Consider the following 18,779-nt stretch of genomic DNA (forward strand, 5'->3'; position numbering starts at 1 on the left):
GGAAAAAAAACAGTAAGGAAAGAAGTAAAGTCGCACGGGGCCGACTATATGATAACCTTCACCACTTTGGGTATATTCAACAGATAAATCCTAACAGACGTAGCATTTTTAAAGGACCTTTAAAATGAAATTGGATCCATAATCTAGACCTAATTCATTACGCTGTGCCAAACTTCGTGCAAATCGAAAGATATTTAGGGACTTTTGCGCACCATTTACCTTAAATCGGACGAAAATATATATGGGAGCTATATCTAAATCTGGACCGATTTCCGGGAAACTTAACACACATCATTCTAGACGTAATTTATTATGCTATGACAAATTTCGTGCAAATTGAAAGATATGTAGGGGCATTGGTACACCATTTACCTTAAATCGGACGAAAATATGTCTAAATTTGGACCGATTTCCAGGAAACTTAACACACATCACCAGGAAACTTAAATCGGACGAAAATATATCTAAATCTTAACCGATTTTCAGGAAACTTAACACGCATAATTCTAGACCTAAGTAATTACACTGTGTCAAATTTCGTGCAGATCGAAAGATATTTCGGGACTTTGGCGCACCATTTACCTTAAATCGGATGAAAATATATATGGGAGCTATATCTAAATCTGGAGGGATTTTCAGGAAACTTAACACACATCGTTCTAGACCTAAGTAATTACACTGTGTCAAATTTCGTGCAGATCGAAAGATATTTCGGGACTTTGGCGCACCATTTACATTAAATCGGACGAAAATATATATGGGAGCTATATCTAAATCTAAACCGATTTTCAGGAAACTTAACACACATCATTCTAGATCTAGTTCGTTACGCTGTGCCAAATTTCGTGCAAATCGAGAAATATATAGGGACTTCGATGCACCATTTACCTTAAATCGGACGAAAATATATATGGGAGCTACATCTAAATCTGAACCGATTTTCAGGAAACTTTAAACACATCATTCTATACGTAATTCATTACGCTTTGCCAAATTTCATGCAAATCGAGAGATATTTAGGGACTTTGGTACACCATTTACATATAATCGGACGAAAATATATATGGGAGCTATATCAAAATTTGAACCGTTTTTCACGAAACTTAACACACATCATTCTAGACCTAATTCATTACCCTGTGCCAAATTTCGTTCATATCGAAAAATATATAGGACTTTGATGCACCATTTACATTAAATCGGACGAAAATATATATGGGAGCTACATCTAAATCTGAACCGTTTTTCACGAAACTTAACACACATCATTCTAGACCTAATCCAGTACGCTGTGCCAAATTTCGTTCATATTGACCGTGGCTTAAGTACATTTTTTCTTATATTGATATATTTAAAGGTTTGGGTTTGATTTGATTCAAAAATATTGGTAATTGGTATCAATGTTGTTTGTGGCTTTGTGATTTCTATCAGAACCTAAAATGGAGTTCAACGACTCAAATGTCTCGACCAATTTTAGGTATTTTAAGTGGGCACCTTGTATATATTGTAGTACATTTTTTACGATGATTCCTGGTAGGACTTCTGCTATCACCTTTTAGTTTACCATTTTTTCGCAGCCAGGTTTCCTGTAAAAACAAAGAATGACTGATGCCACATGTGGAGAATACTGTGCAATCGAAATAAATACGAAGTCCCATTCATAAATTTTTGACTTAATTTTTGCTGATTAATTGTTCATTCTTTTCTCCTTGAGCGTACCATCCTCACATCCTTGTTAAGTAAATTGTCATGTTTTTCACCCCTTAATTTTTGTGTCTGTCCCTATCTATCTTTTTTTGTATAATTGTATCTCTCTTTTTATAATTATTCCAATAATCATTTCACCAAAAAATGTTCTGTGGTCCTTGCTTATTATTACTTTAATTGTTATTAATAATAATGAGAGATTATTTTTTTTTTAATGAAAATCCGTTTTTTGCCCGACTTAATCTACTGGCGAATATGAAAGGACAACACGAGAGAGATACACAAAATGTTAAGATTTTGTTGTTGTTATTGTTATCAGTGTTTTTTAATTGACATACTTTTTAATTGGGAATCGTGAGAGGTCACAATAGACACAAAATGAAATAAAAACTAAGTGGGTTGTTACAGGGGAAAAAACATAAGCTGCAGGTGGTTTTGTAATTGGGATAATAAAAGCAATGTAGATTAATTGTAAAAAATAATAATAAAACTGAATAAGGAAAAGAATAAAGTCGAAAAGGACAATCGCAATATGCATCGCTCTCAAAAAAAAAACATACAACAGTCCAGTCCGTAGTGTTTTTCATCGGACATTTATATTAAATCAAGGTACATTATATATAGGAACAATAGGGGAGAGGGGCAACTTTTAACACTTTTTGCTTTCAAGCCTCATAATTATACCCTTCACCACACTGTGGTACAGGGTATTATGTGTTTGTGCATATGTTTGTAACAGGCAAAAGGAAACGAGATAGACACATGGTTCATTTTTAGAATATGCATAGCATCACTTTTTAAGTCGATTTATGCATATCCGTCCGTCCGACCTGTCTGTCCATGTTTAATTGTAAACAAAGTACAGGTCGCATTTATGATCCGAATTGGATGAAATTTGGCATTGGTCACTTATTTGGCCAAAGGACAAACCCTATTGAAATTGGGAAAAATCGGTCCAGATTTTGATATAGCTCCCATACATATTTTCGTCCAATTTAAGGTAAATGGTGGTCCAATGCCCCTACATATCTTTCGATCTGCACGAAATTTGGCACAGCGTAATTACATATGTCTAGAATGATATGTGTTAAGTTTCCTGAAAATCGGTCCAGATTTAGATATAGCTCCCATATATATTTTCATCCGATTTAAGGTAAATGGCGTACCAATGCCCCTACATATCTTTCGATCTGCACGAAATTTGGCACAGCGTAATTACATATGTCTAGAATGATATGTGTTAAGTTTCCTGAAAATCGGTTCAGATTTAGATATAGCTCCCATATATATTTTCGTCCGATTTAAGGCAAATCGTGCGCCAAAGTCCCTAAATATCTTTCGATTTGCACGAAATTTAGCATATCGTATTCAATTAAGTCTAGAATGATGTGTGCTAAGTTTCGTGAAAATCGGTTCAGATTTAGATATAGCTCCCATATATATTTTCATCCGATTTAATGTAAATGGTGCGCCTAAGTCCCTATGTATCCTTCGATCTGCACGAAATTTGGCATAGCATACTGAATTAACTCTAGAACGATGAGAGTTAAAATTCGTGAAAATCGGTTCAGATTTAGATATAGTTCCAAATATATTTTCGTCCGACTTTTAGAAAATGGTGCACCAACGTACTGAATTAAGCCTAGAATGATTTGTATTAAGTTTCGTGAAAATCGCCTCGAAAATATAGTTCCCATATATATTTTCGTCCGATTTTATGTAAATAGTGCACCAAAGTCCCTATGTATCCTTCGATTTGCACGAAATTTCGCAGAATGTATGTATTAAATTTCAGATTTAGCTTTCATATTTATTTTTGTCCGATTTTAGGTAAATAGTGCACCAAAGTCCATTTATATCAATAGGTCCAAAAATAAATTTCGATGAAGAAAGATCCGGTTTTATAAATGTTTGAACCGGATATTCGGATCTTTTTTCCACGAAATTTATTTTTGGACCTATTGATATAAAGAGGACTTATTATATAATAAAACTGGTTTCAACACTTTATATACATATCATTAGAAAGCCAAAGCTAGTAAACAAACATACTAAATTTATTGAACCGCACTATGCTGTATAATATATCCGATCTTTGACCTATGTGAGTTTTTCCTTCTGGGATTTTCATATACTCATCAAGGGCTTTTAACCCCAATAGGAACGCTATTGATTCAGAGTTCGTATCGCTGTTTTTTCGGGGCTATAAGTTTTTTTTATTTTTTATTTCTTAGCATCAATTTGCATTTATATTTGAGTTTATTTTTTCAGTTTTTTTTTTTTACAAAATTTAAAAATCTCCTTAATATCATGGTAAGCATGTTTAGAAGCAAAGAAGCTATAACGAAAATAACTACTTAATTAATTTGCCTTGGCACTCTAGAAAAAAGTGACACTTTATTTTGAAAAAGTGCATTATTTTTACAAAATAAACTTTTGGCTCAAATTAGCAATTCGGGTGCTGGTTGATTGGATAAAGGAAACTCGAAAACAACACTCACCCCTTAAATATGCATAACAATGGTGAAAACTTGTCCTCCGCTAGGAAATGAACACAAATACACTGGACCAACCACAGTTTTGGTACAACACAATATCCTCAGGATTAAAAAGGAACCCTGTTAACATTCACTAGCTTGCTAAAAGGTGGAAGGCAAATTGCAGGACACAAAACAAACACTTTAGCACCTATGGAATCAAGTGGCCTAGATGTCAACGGCAGTGCATATTTTTTGAGGATTGAGGGTGGAAAGTAAAATGAGTTTTCAACTTTTTATTGGCTTTTTCGTGTTGCCCTGTTGTGGTAGATAGCTTTACTCTTTGGAATTGAATTGTACTGGCAACATTTTGGGGCAGGTTATTGCTTCTATGTAAATATGAAGTATTTTCTTATGTACCATATCACCATATGTGTGTTGGTGTATTAAAGAAATTGAAAAAAATATATATTTGTTCATAGTTGGAATGAAAATTGGAAATAAAATTGTATTTTAAAGGCTTTATTTTAGTTGGAACTTGACTAGGAAAAGGCGAATGTGATTTTGTGAATGGGTGTTGTCATGTTTAATATATACATACATCAAATTGATGAAGAATAAAGCCTTTAGGCTCTGGCGGGCCGAATATTTTAAATCCTTCACTATGAGTTGGACATTTAAAAAACCAAAAATCTATTGAACTAGAAACGTGGATGGAGGGTATAAATGTATGAGTGACTTATTACTAAGATCATAAAATTTTGCAAACGGTCAACATTAGTACATATGTCTGAAACATATTTTAAAACCAGTAAGGAAAATAGTAAAGTCGGACTGGGCCGACTATATGATACCCTTCACCACTCTGGGTATATTCTACATACGTATCCTAACAGACGACGCGTTTTTGTTATATATTTATATCTGAACCGATATCAGGGAAACTTGCCAGAGACAAATTTATATTACATCAGTACGTTGTGTCAATCGGCCTAGCTATGAATCTTTTCACGAAGCTTAGCAACATCATTTTAGACTTAATATAGTACTCTATACCAAAATTCGTGCAAATCGAAAGATATATAGGGTCTTTGGTGCACCAATTACCATAAAGCGGATGAAAATATATATGGGAGCTATATCTAAATCTGAACCGATTTTCACGAAACTTGGCAGACATCATTCTCGATTTTATTCATTACTCTGTGCCAAATTTCGTGCAAATCAAAAGATTTCCAGGGACTTTAGTGGACTATTTACCTAAAATCGGGCGAAATTATATATGGGAGCTATATCTAAATCTGAACCGATTTTCACGAAACTTTGCACACATCATTCTAGACCTTATTGATTACGCTGTCCCAAATTTCGTGCAAATCGAAATATATGTAGGGACTCTGGTGCATCATTTACCTTAAATCGGACGAAAATATATATGGGAGCTATATCTAAATCTGAACCGATTTTTCCCAATTTCAATAGGGTTCGTCCTTGGGCCAGACGGGACAGACGGACGGACGGACATGCATAAATCGACGCAGAAAGTGACTCAAAAGGAACCATGGGTCTATCTCGATTATTTTTGCCTGTTATTAATATCTGAAAATCCGTCTAAAAAATTAGAAATCCGATTCTTTTTTCTCGAAATTTGTTTTTTCACATTTTTTATTCCCTTTACCAAACTGTGGTACAGGGTATTATTTTCTTATATAGGTTTTTAAATAATTTTTCGGACGTTCATCCAACAATTCGTCTTAATGAAGTATTTATAGTGAATGTATTCAAATACATACGATCAGGGTTTTAGTAACATGACACGGGTAAACTTGAGAAAATACCATTAAAATGTTAAAATACCGATATCTCGCCCTTGAGGACCCCCCTTAAAATCTTCGTCCGTATGGACGAAAATGACATACAAGAACTGAAGTTAGAAGGACGAAATGTTCTACAAAAAAATTCGTCATTCGATTTTACGGACAAAATGTAGTCTCAACCCAGGGAGCGGAGCAGTATAGTCGGACGGGGCCGACCATACGATACCCTACACAACTACCACGGAACTCTAAATTTTTGCGGATGTTTCATGCTAGCCTGTGAAATTTTTTCTGATATTTGCACCCTCTTGCCTGATTAGAGGTCAACAGCACCTCTTCCTTACACTGACATATATTCCGAATATTACTAATATTCAGTACAGCCCTTCTAATAACTTGTCCAGATTCCCTTCACCGTGAGTTGTGCTGTGATATTCGGATTATATTCGAGTCGAAAACACACAAAAAAATTAAGTTTTCGGTCCATTTCATCCCAAAATGTTAATCTGATCATCACAGAAAATTATAGGTGTTGTCCTTGACCATAACTGAAACCTCTTGGAAAATTTATAAGCGATCAGCGTTATATTTCCGTCCTCTAGTGTGGTAATGGTTTGCTAAATAATATCTGAATACATAAGTACCTGTAAATATTTGAGTGTAACTCCCACATCCGAGTACACACGGCAATACAATTGGTATCAATTTAAAGGTAAACCACTCCTCTTGGGTACACTATCAACTTCTCGGGTCCTTGTTCTTTAGGAGGAAATATATACGCCATAGAATACACATTTTGTCATTTTTCACCAAAAGTCAGGATCCATTTGACCCGCTGAATATTGACCAATATTTATCAAAACAGGCATGCTTATTCTTTGGCCCGATCCCCTTTTCCATGCAAAAATTCGCGTTGTTTGAGCCATAATTTCGGCCTCTGAAGCGACCAGAAAAACCGACAAAAATTAAGTTTTTGGTCCATTTCATCCCCTAAATATTAACCGATCTTTTCCAAAAACAATAGGGGTCTTCATTGGCCAGAACCCAACCTACAAGCAAAATTTCGTGAAGATTAGTCCATATCTTTGGCCTGTATCGTGTTTACAAATTATAATGGACAGACGAACGGACACACATGTCTAGATCGACTCAGCTAGTCGAGATATGACGATCGGTATACTTAAAGGTGGGTCTAGGACAAATAATTTGCGGCGTTACAAACTCTTGGGGTAGAACAAAGCTATAGCAATGGGAGCTATATGTAAATCTGGACGTATTTCAGCAACCATTTGGTATGCTGCAGCACAGTGTGCTGTCCAAATTAGAACCCGATTTTAAAGAAATCCGAACCGATTTTCTTAAAACTTAACACACATCATTCAAGACTTAATTCAGTACGCCTTGACAAATTTCGTGGAAATCGAAAGATATATAAGGACTTTCGCACTCCATTTACATAAAATCGGACGGAAATATATATGAGAGTTACATCTAACTCTGAACGGATTTTCACGAAACTTAGCACACATCATTCTAGACGCAATTCATTGCGCCATGTTAAATTTCGTGTAAATCGAAAGATATATAGGGACTTTGGTACACCATTTACATAAAGTCGGACGAAAATATGCCAAATTTTGTGGAAATCGAATGATATATAGGGATTTTGGTGCACCGTTTACATTTAATCGGATAAAATATAATTTGAACCGATTTTCATGAAACTCAGCAAACATTATTCTTGACTTAAGGGAAACCCCCCACTCTCGATTTTTTATTTTTAAGAAGGAAGAAAAATAATTTACAAACAATTTTTGTTGTTGTTTTGTTGTTGTTTTTTGTGATCAAAGAAAAGTCCTTATTTTTGATGGCGGGCATGATAACTCCTCACTGGAACATCGGAATCAGAAAATTCCAACGGTGTTAGAAAAGTACATGTCAGGCTATCGTTTGAATTGGGATTATTGACTTCGCACCACAATTAGTGTGGTGAAGAGCATAACAGTAGGGATCTTCTTTGACCAGAATCCATCCTACGTGACTCAGCTAGTCGATATACGATCGGTATACTTAAAGGTGGTCTATTACCTATGTTTCGAGGTGTTACAATCTCTTGGGGTTTGTGCAGCTCAAGGGATTGTAACACTTCTATAAACCATGACGACATAGTTGTGTAGGGTAGGGTATAACGGGGTCACATGCTACACAATTTGGCTTTATGGATTAAATGTTGCCGATATCGTTTGCAAACATGCTATGTTTGAAGATTTCAAACGAAACCTCTCGATATATTTTCCGAATTTGCTCCCAGTGCGTTATACTATAACTTATCGTTATCTAAAATGATGTAACACCTATCGAATGTGACATCATTTGATAACAACATGTATAACATATATATAAATATATGTGGCAATCTTGTGAATAATATATGTAGTTGACATTTTTACCGCACAATTGCTCAAATGAAATATATGACCATAAATATTCCATACATTTTTATGTGCCTCTTCTGTCTCGATGTCTCTGCTACTTTTGACATTTTTATTGAGATAAAAGTACTTTCATTTTATTTGACTTTTATGACCAGATGGTGCCTGGTGGTGGTGTCACCAATATATCTTGCAAGCAATAATAATTGTTTCTTGCCTAATATACTTTTGTTTGTATGTATTTTGGGTATTTTTGTTGCAACATATGTTTGGAATGTGGCAGATAGAATAAAAAAGAAACTACTTAAAGAGATAACAATATAGAGAGTAATATGGTCTTGAATGGGTTTTACACGGTAATTCGTTTTCACATCTGGGCTTCGAAAACCCTTCTCTGAACCCTTCATATTCCATATTTTTTATAAAAAGTACATCACCTACCTTCTGAAACTTTTGACATATACTCGAATTTAAGACACACTCACTTTTGTATATATTTAAGAATATTTATTTAGTTTTTATTTTTTACGACTACTTCATCTATCACTTAATTTAACAGACAATTTGTTGCTGCAGCTTGTTAATAAAAATAAATAAAATTGAAATAGAAGAGCATTGCCAAAGGAACTGTCTTTCAATAAAGATGAAGTGAACTGAAAGAACGTGGCGAGAAGTTGGAGAAATATGTACGAGTGTGCATAAATATATAGGAGCAAAATATGGAAATGTGCGTATGTCTAGAACTGAAAGAAAAAGTTAAAAGATAAAAGTAAAAGAACTCATGTGAGATGTACGATGTACATCATATATCTCATGTAAACAAAGAGCCAAGGATACGTGAACGAACAACATCCGTTGGGGGGACTGGCTGAGAAATATGATTGTTGTGAAAGGTTGTACAGACACAGTGGAATTTTTAATATCTTTTTTATACCCTACACAACTATGTTGTCAGAGTATTATAGCATTGTGCAGCTCCAAGAGTTTGTAATGCCGCGAAATATTGGTCCTAGATCCATATTTCGACCGATCGTCATATCTCGTCTAGCTGAGTCGATCTAGACATGTGTGTCCGTCCGTCAGTCTGTCCATTATAATTTGCAAACACTATACAGACCACAGTTATGGACCAATTTTCACGAAATTTTGCATGTACGTTGGGTTCTGGCCAATGAATACCCCTTTTATTTTTGGTAAAAATCGGTTAATATTCAGGCAATGAAATTGACCAAATACTTAATTTTTATCGGATTTTCTGGTTGCGAATTTTTACATGGAGAAGGGGATTGGAATAAGCATGCCTGTTTTGATAAAGATTGGTCATTATTTAGCGGATCAAACGGGCCCTGACTTTTGTGTGAAAATTGCAAAATTTGTATTTTATGGCGTATATATTTACTCCTGAAGGACATGGAGCCGAGAAGGTTGTTGATACCATTTACATTGTCGTAGGCACTCGGATGTGGGAGTTACACTTAAATATTCACAGGTATGTACGTATTCATATAGTAACTCATTGCCACACTAGAGGGCGGAAATATAGCACTGACCGCTTTAGAATTCTCCATGAGGTTCCAGTTATTGTGAAACACAACGTCTATAATTTTCGGTGACAATCACATAATAATTTTCGGATAAAGTGAACCGAAGATAAAGAAAACCGCGAAGGGAATCTGGACAAGTTATTAGAAGGGCTGTACTGAATATTAGTAATATTCGGAAAATATGACAGTGTAAGAAAGAGGTGCTGTTGACCTCTAATCGGGCAAGTGGGTGTAAATATCACGAAATATTGTCCAGGCTCGTAATAAATATCCGCAGAAAATTAGAGTTCCATGCTAGTTGTGTAGGGCGTCATAGGGCCGACTATACTGTTAAGCTCATTGGTTTTTAAATAAAAATAAAATTTCAATGATTTCTATCTCAAAAGTTTTGAGATTCTTGTAAGAATTATTGAATGGATTGCTCGAATTCCACCTTCGGACTGTAAGACTATAAAATAATAGAATTTTCATACATAATGATAACCCAAATATAGCCACCATACTAATATTTATTAAAGGTATTAAAAGGAAGTGTACATTGTACATTAAGGATAGCTCTTCAAACCTCTCCAATATTTAAAAGGCGAGCATAAAACGTAGATTTTGGGAGGTTGAAAATTCCTATTGGGGATGAAAGAGCTTGGTGAGTATATGAAAACCCCAGAAGAGAAAAATACCAATAGGCCATTTTTATGCTGGCGAGCCTATTTTATATGAAGGGACTGCACAATATCCATTGATATTTTAACGATAATTTAATATTTAGTAGTTGTATTTTCTCAATTTTACCCGTATATTCAGCAAAATTCTTTATTATAAAGAACTGTCGGATCCGAGAAAGGAATATCCGGTTTTATAAATTTTTGAACCGGATATTTAGTTAATAAACCCGGGTTTAATACCTTATGTGCATACCATAAATAAATATAAATAAATATTGAACCGGACTATTTTCGGTTTTAATACACACAATAAATGGAAGCTCTAACCTACGTTTTTTACCCTTCTTGTCGTACAAATACTGTGCACTATTTAAACTTCCATGAACTTCATTGTGGTTTCAGGATCCTGTAAAAAATAATTGCTATATTAGTGAGATCTGACCAGTCATCACCAACCAACGACTTAATGTTTGTAATAGTTAAGATATGATTTGTGTTGATGTATGTTGGTTCAGCTCAGCTCTCATCGTGTCATTATCTTCGCTGTAAAGGTCTTTGTCGTCGCACTCAAGACTCCAGAGTAAAAGACCTCACCCTAGAAGTCAACAGATTAGACAAGGCGAATAGGAGTGTGCTTCGTCGTATAAGACCCTTCTGAGCCTCCACCTCCCGCCAGACCAAACTCACACTTTACAAGACGCTGATACAACCCGTGCTATTATATGGATCAGAAGCATGGGTACTTGCGCAAGCAGATGAGGCAGCTCTTGGGGTGTTTGAGAGAAAAGTTCTCCGAAAGATCTACGGGCCGATCTGCGTCGACGGTGAATATCGGCGTCGAATGAACCATGAGCTTTACAATTTATACGCGAACATCGACATAGTCAGTCGTATTGAGCTGCAGAGACTACGGTGGCTAGGCCATGTTGTGCGGATTAATGAAAATGCCCCAGCTCAAAAGGCATATAAAAATGAGTATACTGATGGTTCCCGTAGAAGGGGAAGGCCACGAATTAGATGGAAAGACCAAGTAGAAAACAACATCTTCGAACGTGGTCTTCCAAATTGGTGGACTTGCGCACAAGACCGACGTGCTTGGAAATCTTTTTTAAGCTCGGCTTATGGAGCAACAGTTCTGTAACAAGCCAGCTAAGTAAGTAAGTACTATCTGCATTAATATCGAATGGGGATTTTTTTAGAACATTTCGTTATTCTAACTAAATTTCATCTTCGTAATATACAACAAAAATGTTGCTGATAAGATTTTAGGTGGGGTCCTCATATGTGGAATTCAGAAGCAATTGGTCCAAAACCCGTATAGTGAAACTGCAAGTTCCCTTTAGCTTTTTTGAAAGTCCATAAAATCGACTATATATCATTTACATGGACCTAGGCTATAGACCTATATCAGCAAACCAACGACAGCTGAATAGACAACCGAGAGGGATTTTAGCCCAATTAAACCAATAAAAGCCAAATGTATATTAAATTTGTCATTCCCTTTACAACATCTGGAAATATTCAACGGTATAGCCCCAAATATTCGATATTTTTGAAATCTTTTTTAACCGAATCGGCTGTAATTTGATATTTTGGGTACCCACCATAGTATGGAGGGTATATTCATTTTGTTTTCCGTTTGTAACAGACTAATCATTTCCGACCCTATAAAGTATATATATTCTTGATCAGCGTAAAATTCTATGACGATATAGCCATCCCCGTCTGTCTGTTGTAATCACTCTAGCGTCTAAACGAATTGAGATAGATCGCCAAAATTTAGCATAGAGTCGTCTTTTGTCTGCAGACAGGTCAGGTTCGAAGATGGGCTTTATCGGTCCACGTTTAGGTAAGGGTACCCCCCCTTTTCGGTATTTTCGGGTTCTTGAGCGCGTTTTTCAACCGAATTCGCTGAAATTTGGTACATTGGGTTCTTATTGGGTACCAAATATCTCCACTGAAAATTATAAATATAAGTCCATTTTTTCTGGTAGCCCCCATATAAGGGTACCCCCAAATTTCGATATTTTGAGCTTCTTGAGCGTGTTTTTCAACCGAATTCGCTGTAATTTGGTATTTTGTAGTCGTATATGGTAACAAATCTCCCTACCAAAAATTTTTAATATTCACCCCTTTTAGGGGTAGTCCCCATATCAACCACTTTTTATATTGCAATAGTTATCTGATTTGTTCCGCGAGGATATTGAGAACGTTGAAATATAGTCCACATTTAGGCCTAGCCCCCATATAATGATACCTAGCGATTTTCGATATTTTTTATATATACCGCAAAGAAATATATTCTGATGCAAAAATGTTAATTTCGAAATAGAGCTATATCTGTTCTCAATTAGGCCGAAATAAAACCTGTGTATATTGGTGATGACTTTATATAATTAAATTCTTAAATTCAGTATTTTGGAGATGTTCCACCCTACCATGCTTCGTCAATATCGGACCACTTTCTGGAGTTTTTAAGAAAAATATCCATTAAAAAGCGCCGAAATTTGTATTTGGTGTACATTGAATTTTCGGTTTTGGGTATGTACCCTATATTTTCGATGCTAGTATCGGTTAGTATACCTATGGTGGAGGGTATCCAAAGTTCGGCCTGGCCGAACTTAACGCTTTTTCACTTGTTAATTTTTGGTTTTGAAAATGGGATATTTTGGATTTATATTGGGTTGTTAGCAAAAATTACACGTTCCTCAACCGAATTGGCTTAAATTTAGTATTTATGAATTTTCTTGAATGAAGGTTAGGACCCATATTGCGGAGGGTTTAGGAAACGTTTATCAGCCGAATTTAATATTTCATTTTATGTCAAATATTCCTACCATTTAAAAGTGTCGATCGATTTTAGATGTCATATCTGTCATCACCTTTTCCCCCACTGTACATTGTTGTATGTTCTGTTTAATAAACTTAAATAAACGACAACACGACGGCACAGAACACATGTCGAGATGAAACAAAATTATGAGAACATGTGTGCGCGCGGGTATCCATTTAAATTATATTATATACAAACACACACACACACACCTATACAGATAAGTATGTGAAAGTCAATTCAAGAAAGTCACATGCAAGGGCATTTTTACATACATTGTATGTTCTTAGGTGTGTGTGTGTCTGTATAGTTTCAAGTCTTTGTAGAAAAATGTTGCACATAAACTTTCAAACAATTACATAAATGCAAAGAAAAGAAAAGTCAAAGTGGCGTTTATTAATTCTCGGTAAAACTTTAACAAGCTACTTAAAATATTTAAAACAAACTTAATATATGTTTGTGCTAAGGGAAACACAAAGCCAAGGCATATTCACTACTTACCGATCTTCCAGCTGTAATACGAGCACTCTGTGATCTGGTGGCGGGACGACGTCTACGATAATTTGGTGTACCGGCATTTTCCGGTGTATTATTGCCCGAAGGCATATTATAGATGGCATTTTCAAGACTGCCACCACCGGTGGCACATATGGAAGCACTGCGTGTCTTCTTTTGCATCATGCGCATCGATGCGATATCATCGGCCATGTTGTTTGGCGTTTTATGTTCTGTTCCTTCTCGCTTCTCAACAATTTGAAATATTTTGCAAATTTATACTTTTTGCCAACGAAATGAATGAATTCTTTTTGGTTTTTTTTTGTGTGTGTGAAAACTTCTTGCAACTTTTGTGTAAGAGAATTTTGTAATTTATGAGCTGCCACAAAAGAAATAAGTTTTTTTTTGTTTTTTTTTATAACATTTGTGCTAATTCACATGCACACGCAATGAAATCTGCAAAAAATAAGAAGAAAATAAAAACAAAATAATGTAGCAAATTCAATGTTTGGCAAATTAAAATGAATTTTTTTAAAAATAAGAAAATACATATTTTTTTTATATATATGTTAATATATATTAAAACTTTTGAAGTATCAAAATATAATAAATCAATTGTTTTTCGGATTAAGCCATGATATTTCTACGTTAAATGTTGATTGTAAATGTAATTCGATTTTCTGATTTATTTTCATGAACATATTATGATACTATTTTTGGTATGGTTAAATTTTAAATATTGAAGCATAATAAGCGTATATAATCTAAAGAATTTCTACTCATTATTGATTATTAAAAAAATTTCAGCAATTCTACGAAATAAAATTTCTAAAAAAATCTATAATATTCTTGGTTTATTTTAAATTATTTTAATTGTAGTTACTTACATCATCTCCATAGATAGAGATACTCAGAATTTATTTATGTATTTATTGGATTTCTAAAATAATAAATATTCGGAACATTTTTAGATGCAATTCAGAATATTTTAATGATAAAATTCTAAAATTTCATTTGCAATTCATCACAATTCATTAGAAGCCCCAAGAGTTTATAATGCCGCGAAATATTGGTCCTAGACCCACCCTTTTGTGTGAAAAATGACAACATTTGTATTCTATAGCGTATATTTTTACCACTGAAGGACGTAGACCAGAGAAGTTGATAGTATACCCAAGAGGAGTGGTTGATCTTTTAATTGATACCAATTATATTGTCGTAGGTACTCGGATGCGGGAGTTACACTTAAATATTTACAGGTGCTTACGTATTCAGATATTATTTAATAACTTGTTACCACACTGGAGGGCGGAAATATAGCGCGGATCGCTTTGAAATGTTCCATGATATTCCAGTTATGGTCAAGGACAACGCCTGAAATGTTAGGTGAGTATCAGATAATAATTTTTCGGATGAAGTGGACCGAAAACTTAATTATTTGTACTTTTCGAGTCGAAAGCCGAACATCACAACATAACCCACGGTGAAGAGAATCTGAACAAGTATGTAGAGGGGCTGTACTGATTATTAGTAACATTTGCTGACCACTAGCCAGTCAAAAGTGTGCAAATATCGCGAAATATTGCCCAATCTCAGAATATAGAACCACAGAAAGTTAGATTTTCATGGAAGTTGTGTAGGGTATCGTATGGTCGGCCCCGTCCGACTATACTGCTCCGCTCACTGGTTAGATAATAAAATCGGTTCCAATATCTTATATCAGAAAGTTAGTACACAAACATGCTAAATTTATTAAACCGAAAATTGTATTGTATGTATATTAGGGTGGGCCAATTTTTTTGCCGATTAAATCCAGCTTCAAGGATGATTCTGCGAATTTTTTGGATCTATAGGTCTATCTTGATTTGCGAGTATCCCACTTTTCAAAAAAATGATTCTTTCTCCATAACATCATTTTGATTCTAAATTCGATTGCGTATGCTAGCCGACGTCAAGAAAGTGGATTCTGTGGATTTTTTGGATTCATAGGTTTATCTCGACTTTCGAGTATCCCACTTTTCAAAAAATGATTTTTTCCTATGACATCATTTGGATTCTAAATTCGATAGCGCAGGCTAGCCGACGTCAAGAAAGTGGACGGAAGAAATTGTTCGAAAACATATCGCAATGTTCTATTCGGCAAATATTGAAAAGTGAGCTCGGGGTAAAACCATTGAAATTCCAAAAAGTGCAAAACAGATAAAGTGTTGCCTCGCTTGGCCGAATTTGGTTTTCAAAAGGAATCGAGATTGACCCATGCTTCCTTCTGAGAATATGCATAGAATCACTTTCTGAGCCTATTTACGCATGTCCGTCTGTCCGTCCATCCATGTATTTTTGTGAACAAAGTACAGGTCGCATTTATTATCCGATTTGGTTGAAATATGGCACAGTTCACTTATTTGGCCCAAAGACAAACCCTAATGAAATTATAGAAAATCGGTTCAGATTTAGATATAGCTCCCATATATAGTTTCGTCCGATTTTTTGTGAATGATACACCAAACTCCCAATATTTGTCCGATTGCGACAAAATTTTGCACAGCGCACTTAATCAGGCCCAGACAGATATCTGCAAAGTTTTGTTAAAATCGGTTCAGATTTAGATATAGCTCCCATATATAGTTTCGTCCAATTTTATGTAAATGATACCCCAAACTCCCAATATTTGTCCGATTGGGACAAAATTTTTGCATATCGGATGCAATTCAGGGAAAATGATGTGTGACAAAATTTGTTGAAATCGGTTCAGATTTTCATATAGGTCTTTTATATATTTTCGTTCGATTTTATGTAATTGGTGCTCCGACAGGCCAATGTTTGATCGATTTACACGAAATTCGGCAGAGGGTATTAAATTGAATATAGAGTGATAACAAACCAGTAAGGAAAGTTCAAAAGTAGGACGGGCCCGACTATATGATACCCTTCACCACTATGGGTACATGCAAGACATGTTAATATCTACAATTTTCTGTAGATATAGAAATTTCGCATGCATCAGTCGGGACCTAATTCAGCACTCTGTGCAAAATTTTGCTTCAATCGGACCAATATTGGGAGTTTGGTGCACAATTTACTTTAAATCCGACGAAACTATATATGGGAGCTATATCTAAATCTGAACCGATTCCAACAAAATTTCTCATACATCAGTACTCTGTGCAAAATATTGCTTTAGTCGGACCACTATTGGGAGTTTAGTGCACTATTTACATTAAATCGGACGAAACTATACATCGGAGCTATATCTAAATCTGAACCGATTTCAACAAACCTTGGCACATAACTATCTAGACCTAATTCAATACTCTGTGAAAAATTTTGTCTCAGTCGGACCACAATTGGGAGTTTGATGCATCAATAAGTTAAAATGGGACGAAAATATATATGGGAGCTATATCTAAATCTGAACCGATTTTCTCCAATAGGGATCGTCCCTGGGCTAATTAAGTAACCTGTGCCAAATTTCATTCAAATCGGATTATAAATGCGACATGTACTTTGTTAACAAAAATACATGGACGGACGGACGGACGGACGGACATGCATAAATCGACTCAGAAAGTGATTCTATGCATATTCACAAAAGGAACCATGGATCTATCTCGATTATTTTTGCATGTTAAAAAAAATATGCACAACGACACAATACCTTGTACCACAGTGTGGTGAAGGGTATAAAAAGGAGGGCGAATATTAATAATTTTTGGGAGGGAGGTTTGTTACCATATACGACTACAAAAAACCCATTTACAAAGAATTTGGTTGAAAAACGCGTTCAAGAACCCCAAAATACCGAAAATTGGGGGGTACCCTTATATGGGGCCTACCCGAAAAAATTGACCTATATTTATTATTTATAGTGGAGAGATTTGCTACTCAATAAGAACTCAAAGTACCAAATTTCAGCGAATTCGGTCGAAAAATGCGATCAAAACACCCAAAATACCGCAAAATAAAAGGTACCCTTATATGGGAGCTATCCGAAAATATGGACCCAGTGGAGAGATTTGCTACCCAATAAGAACTCAAAGTACCAAATTTCAGCGAATTCAGTTAAAAAAACGCGCTTAAGAACCCTTAAAAATACCGAAAATTGGGGTACCCTTATATGCGAGCTATGCCTAAACTTGTCCGATTTTCTCCAATTTCAATGTTCGTCCTTGGGCCAATTAAGTGACCTGTGCCAAATTTCATCCAGATCGGATCATAAATGCGACCTGTATTTTGTTAACAATTTAACATGGACAGACAGACGGACAGACGGACATGCATAAATCGACTCAGAAAGTGATTCTAAGCATATTATCAAAAGGAACCATGGATCTATCTCGATTATTTTTGCCTGTTACAAACATATGCACAAAGACATAATACCCTGTACCACAGTGTGGTGAAGGGTATAAAAACAAATTATGTATGCAGCGGTTGCTCAATTAGGTCCATGTGTTTATATATAGCTCCCATACATAATTTTACTCGATTTCATGCAAATGGTACACCAAAGAATCCAAGTCTGCACGTTTGACATGCCATTTTCATTGATTTCAGAATGGTATGTGCATGGGTTGTTTTTTCAAGTGATTCAAATATCTATCTAGATAGCACATTTAATTTCGCCGAATTCCATCTCAATGGTCCTCCAAAGATTCTATGTCTGTTCTATCTACAGAATATTGTAGACATTAACATCTCTTGTATATACACAAAGTGGTAAAGTGTATCATATAGTCAGCCTCGTCCGACTATTAAACTTTCCTTACTGGTTTAAATTAAATTACATTTGTAACAAAATTAGAGTGTATGAAA

General features: G+C 35.2%; 1 protein-coding gene across 1 annotated transcript in view; it reads right to left on the reverse strand.

Annotated features, from left to right (window-relative positions):
• Positions 1-14,205, reverse strand: part of LOC133333769 (uncharacterized) — a gene marked incomplete at its 3' end in the record, with an annotated part of 64,525 nt that extends 50,320 nt beyond the window's left edge. The window contains exon 1 of the mRNA XM_061542060.1: positions 13,974-14,205. Within this exon, the coding sequence (XP_061398044.1) occupies positions 13,974-14,180 (207 nt within the window). The remainder of the gene's footprint in view (positions 1-13,973) is intronic.
• Between the last annotated feature and the right edge of the window lie 4,574 nt (positions 14,206-18,779).

The sequence above is a fragment of the Musca vetustissima genome, unplaced genomic scaffold (genome assembly GCF_032173495.1).
Source record: "Musca vetustissima isolate MV318-11 ecotype Yass unplaced genomic scaffold, APGP_CSIRO_Mvet_v1 utg31364, whole genome shotgun sequence".
Taxonomy (NCBI): Eukaryota; Metazoa; Arthropoda; class Insecta; order Diptera; family Muscidae; genus Musca; species Musca vetustissima.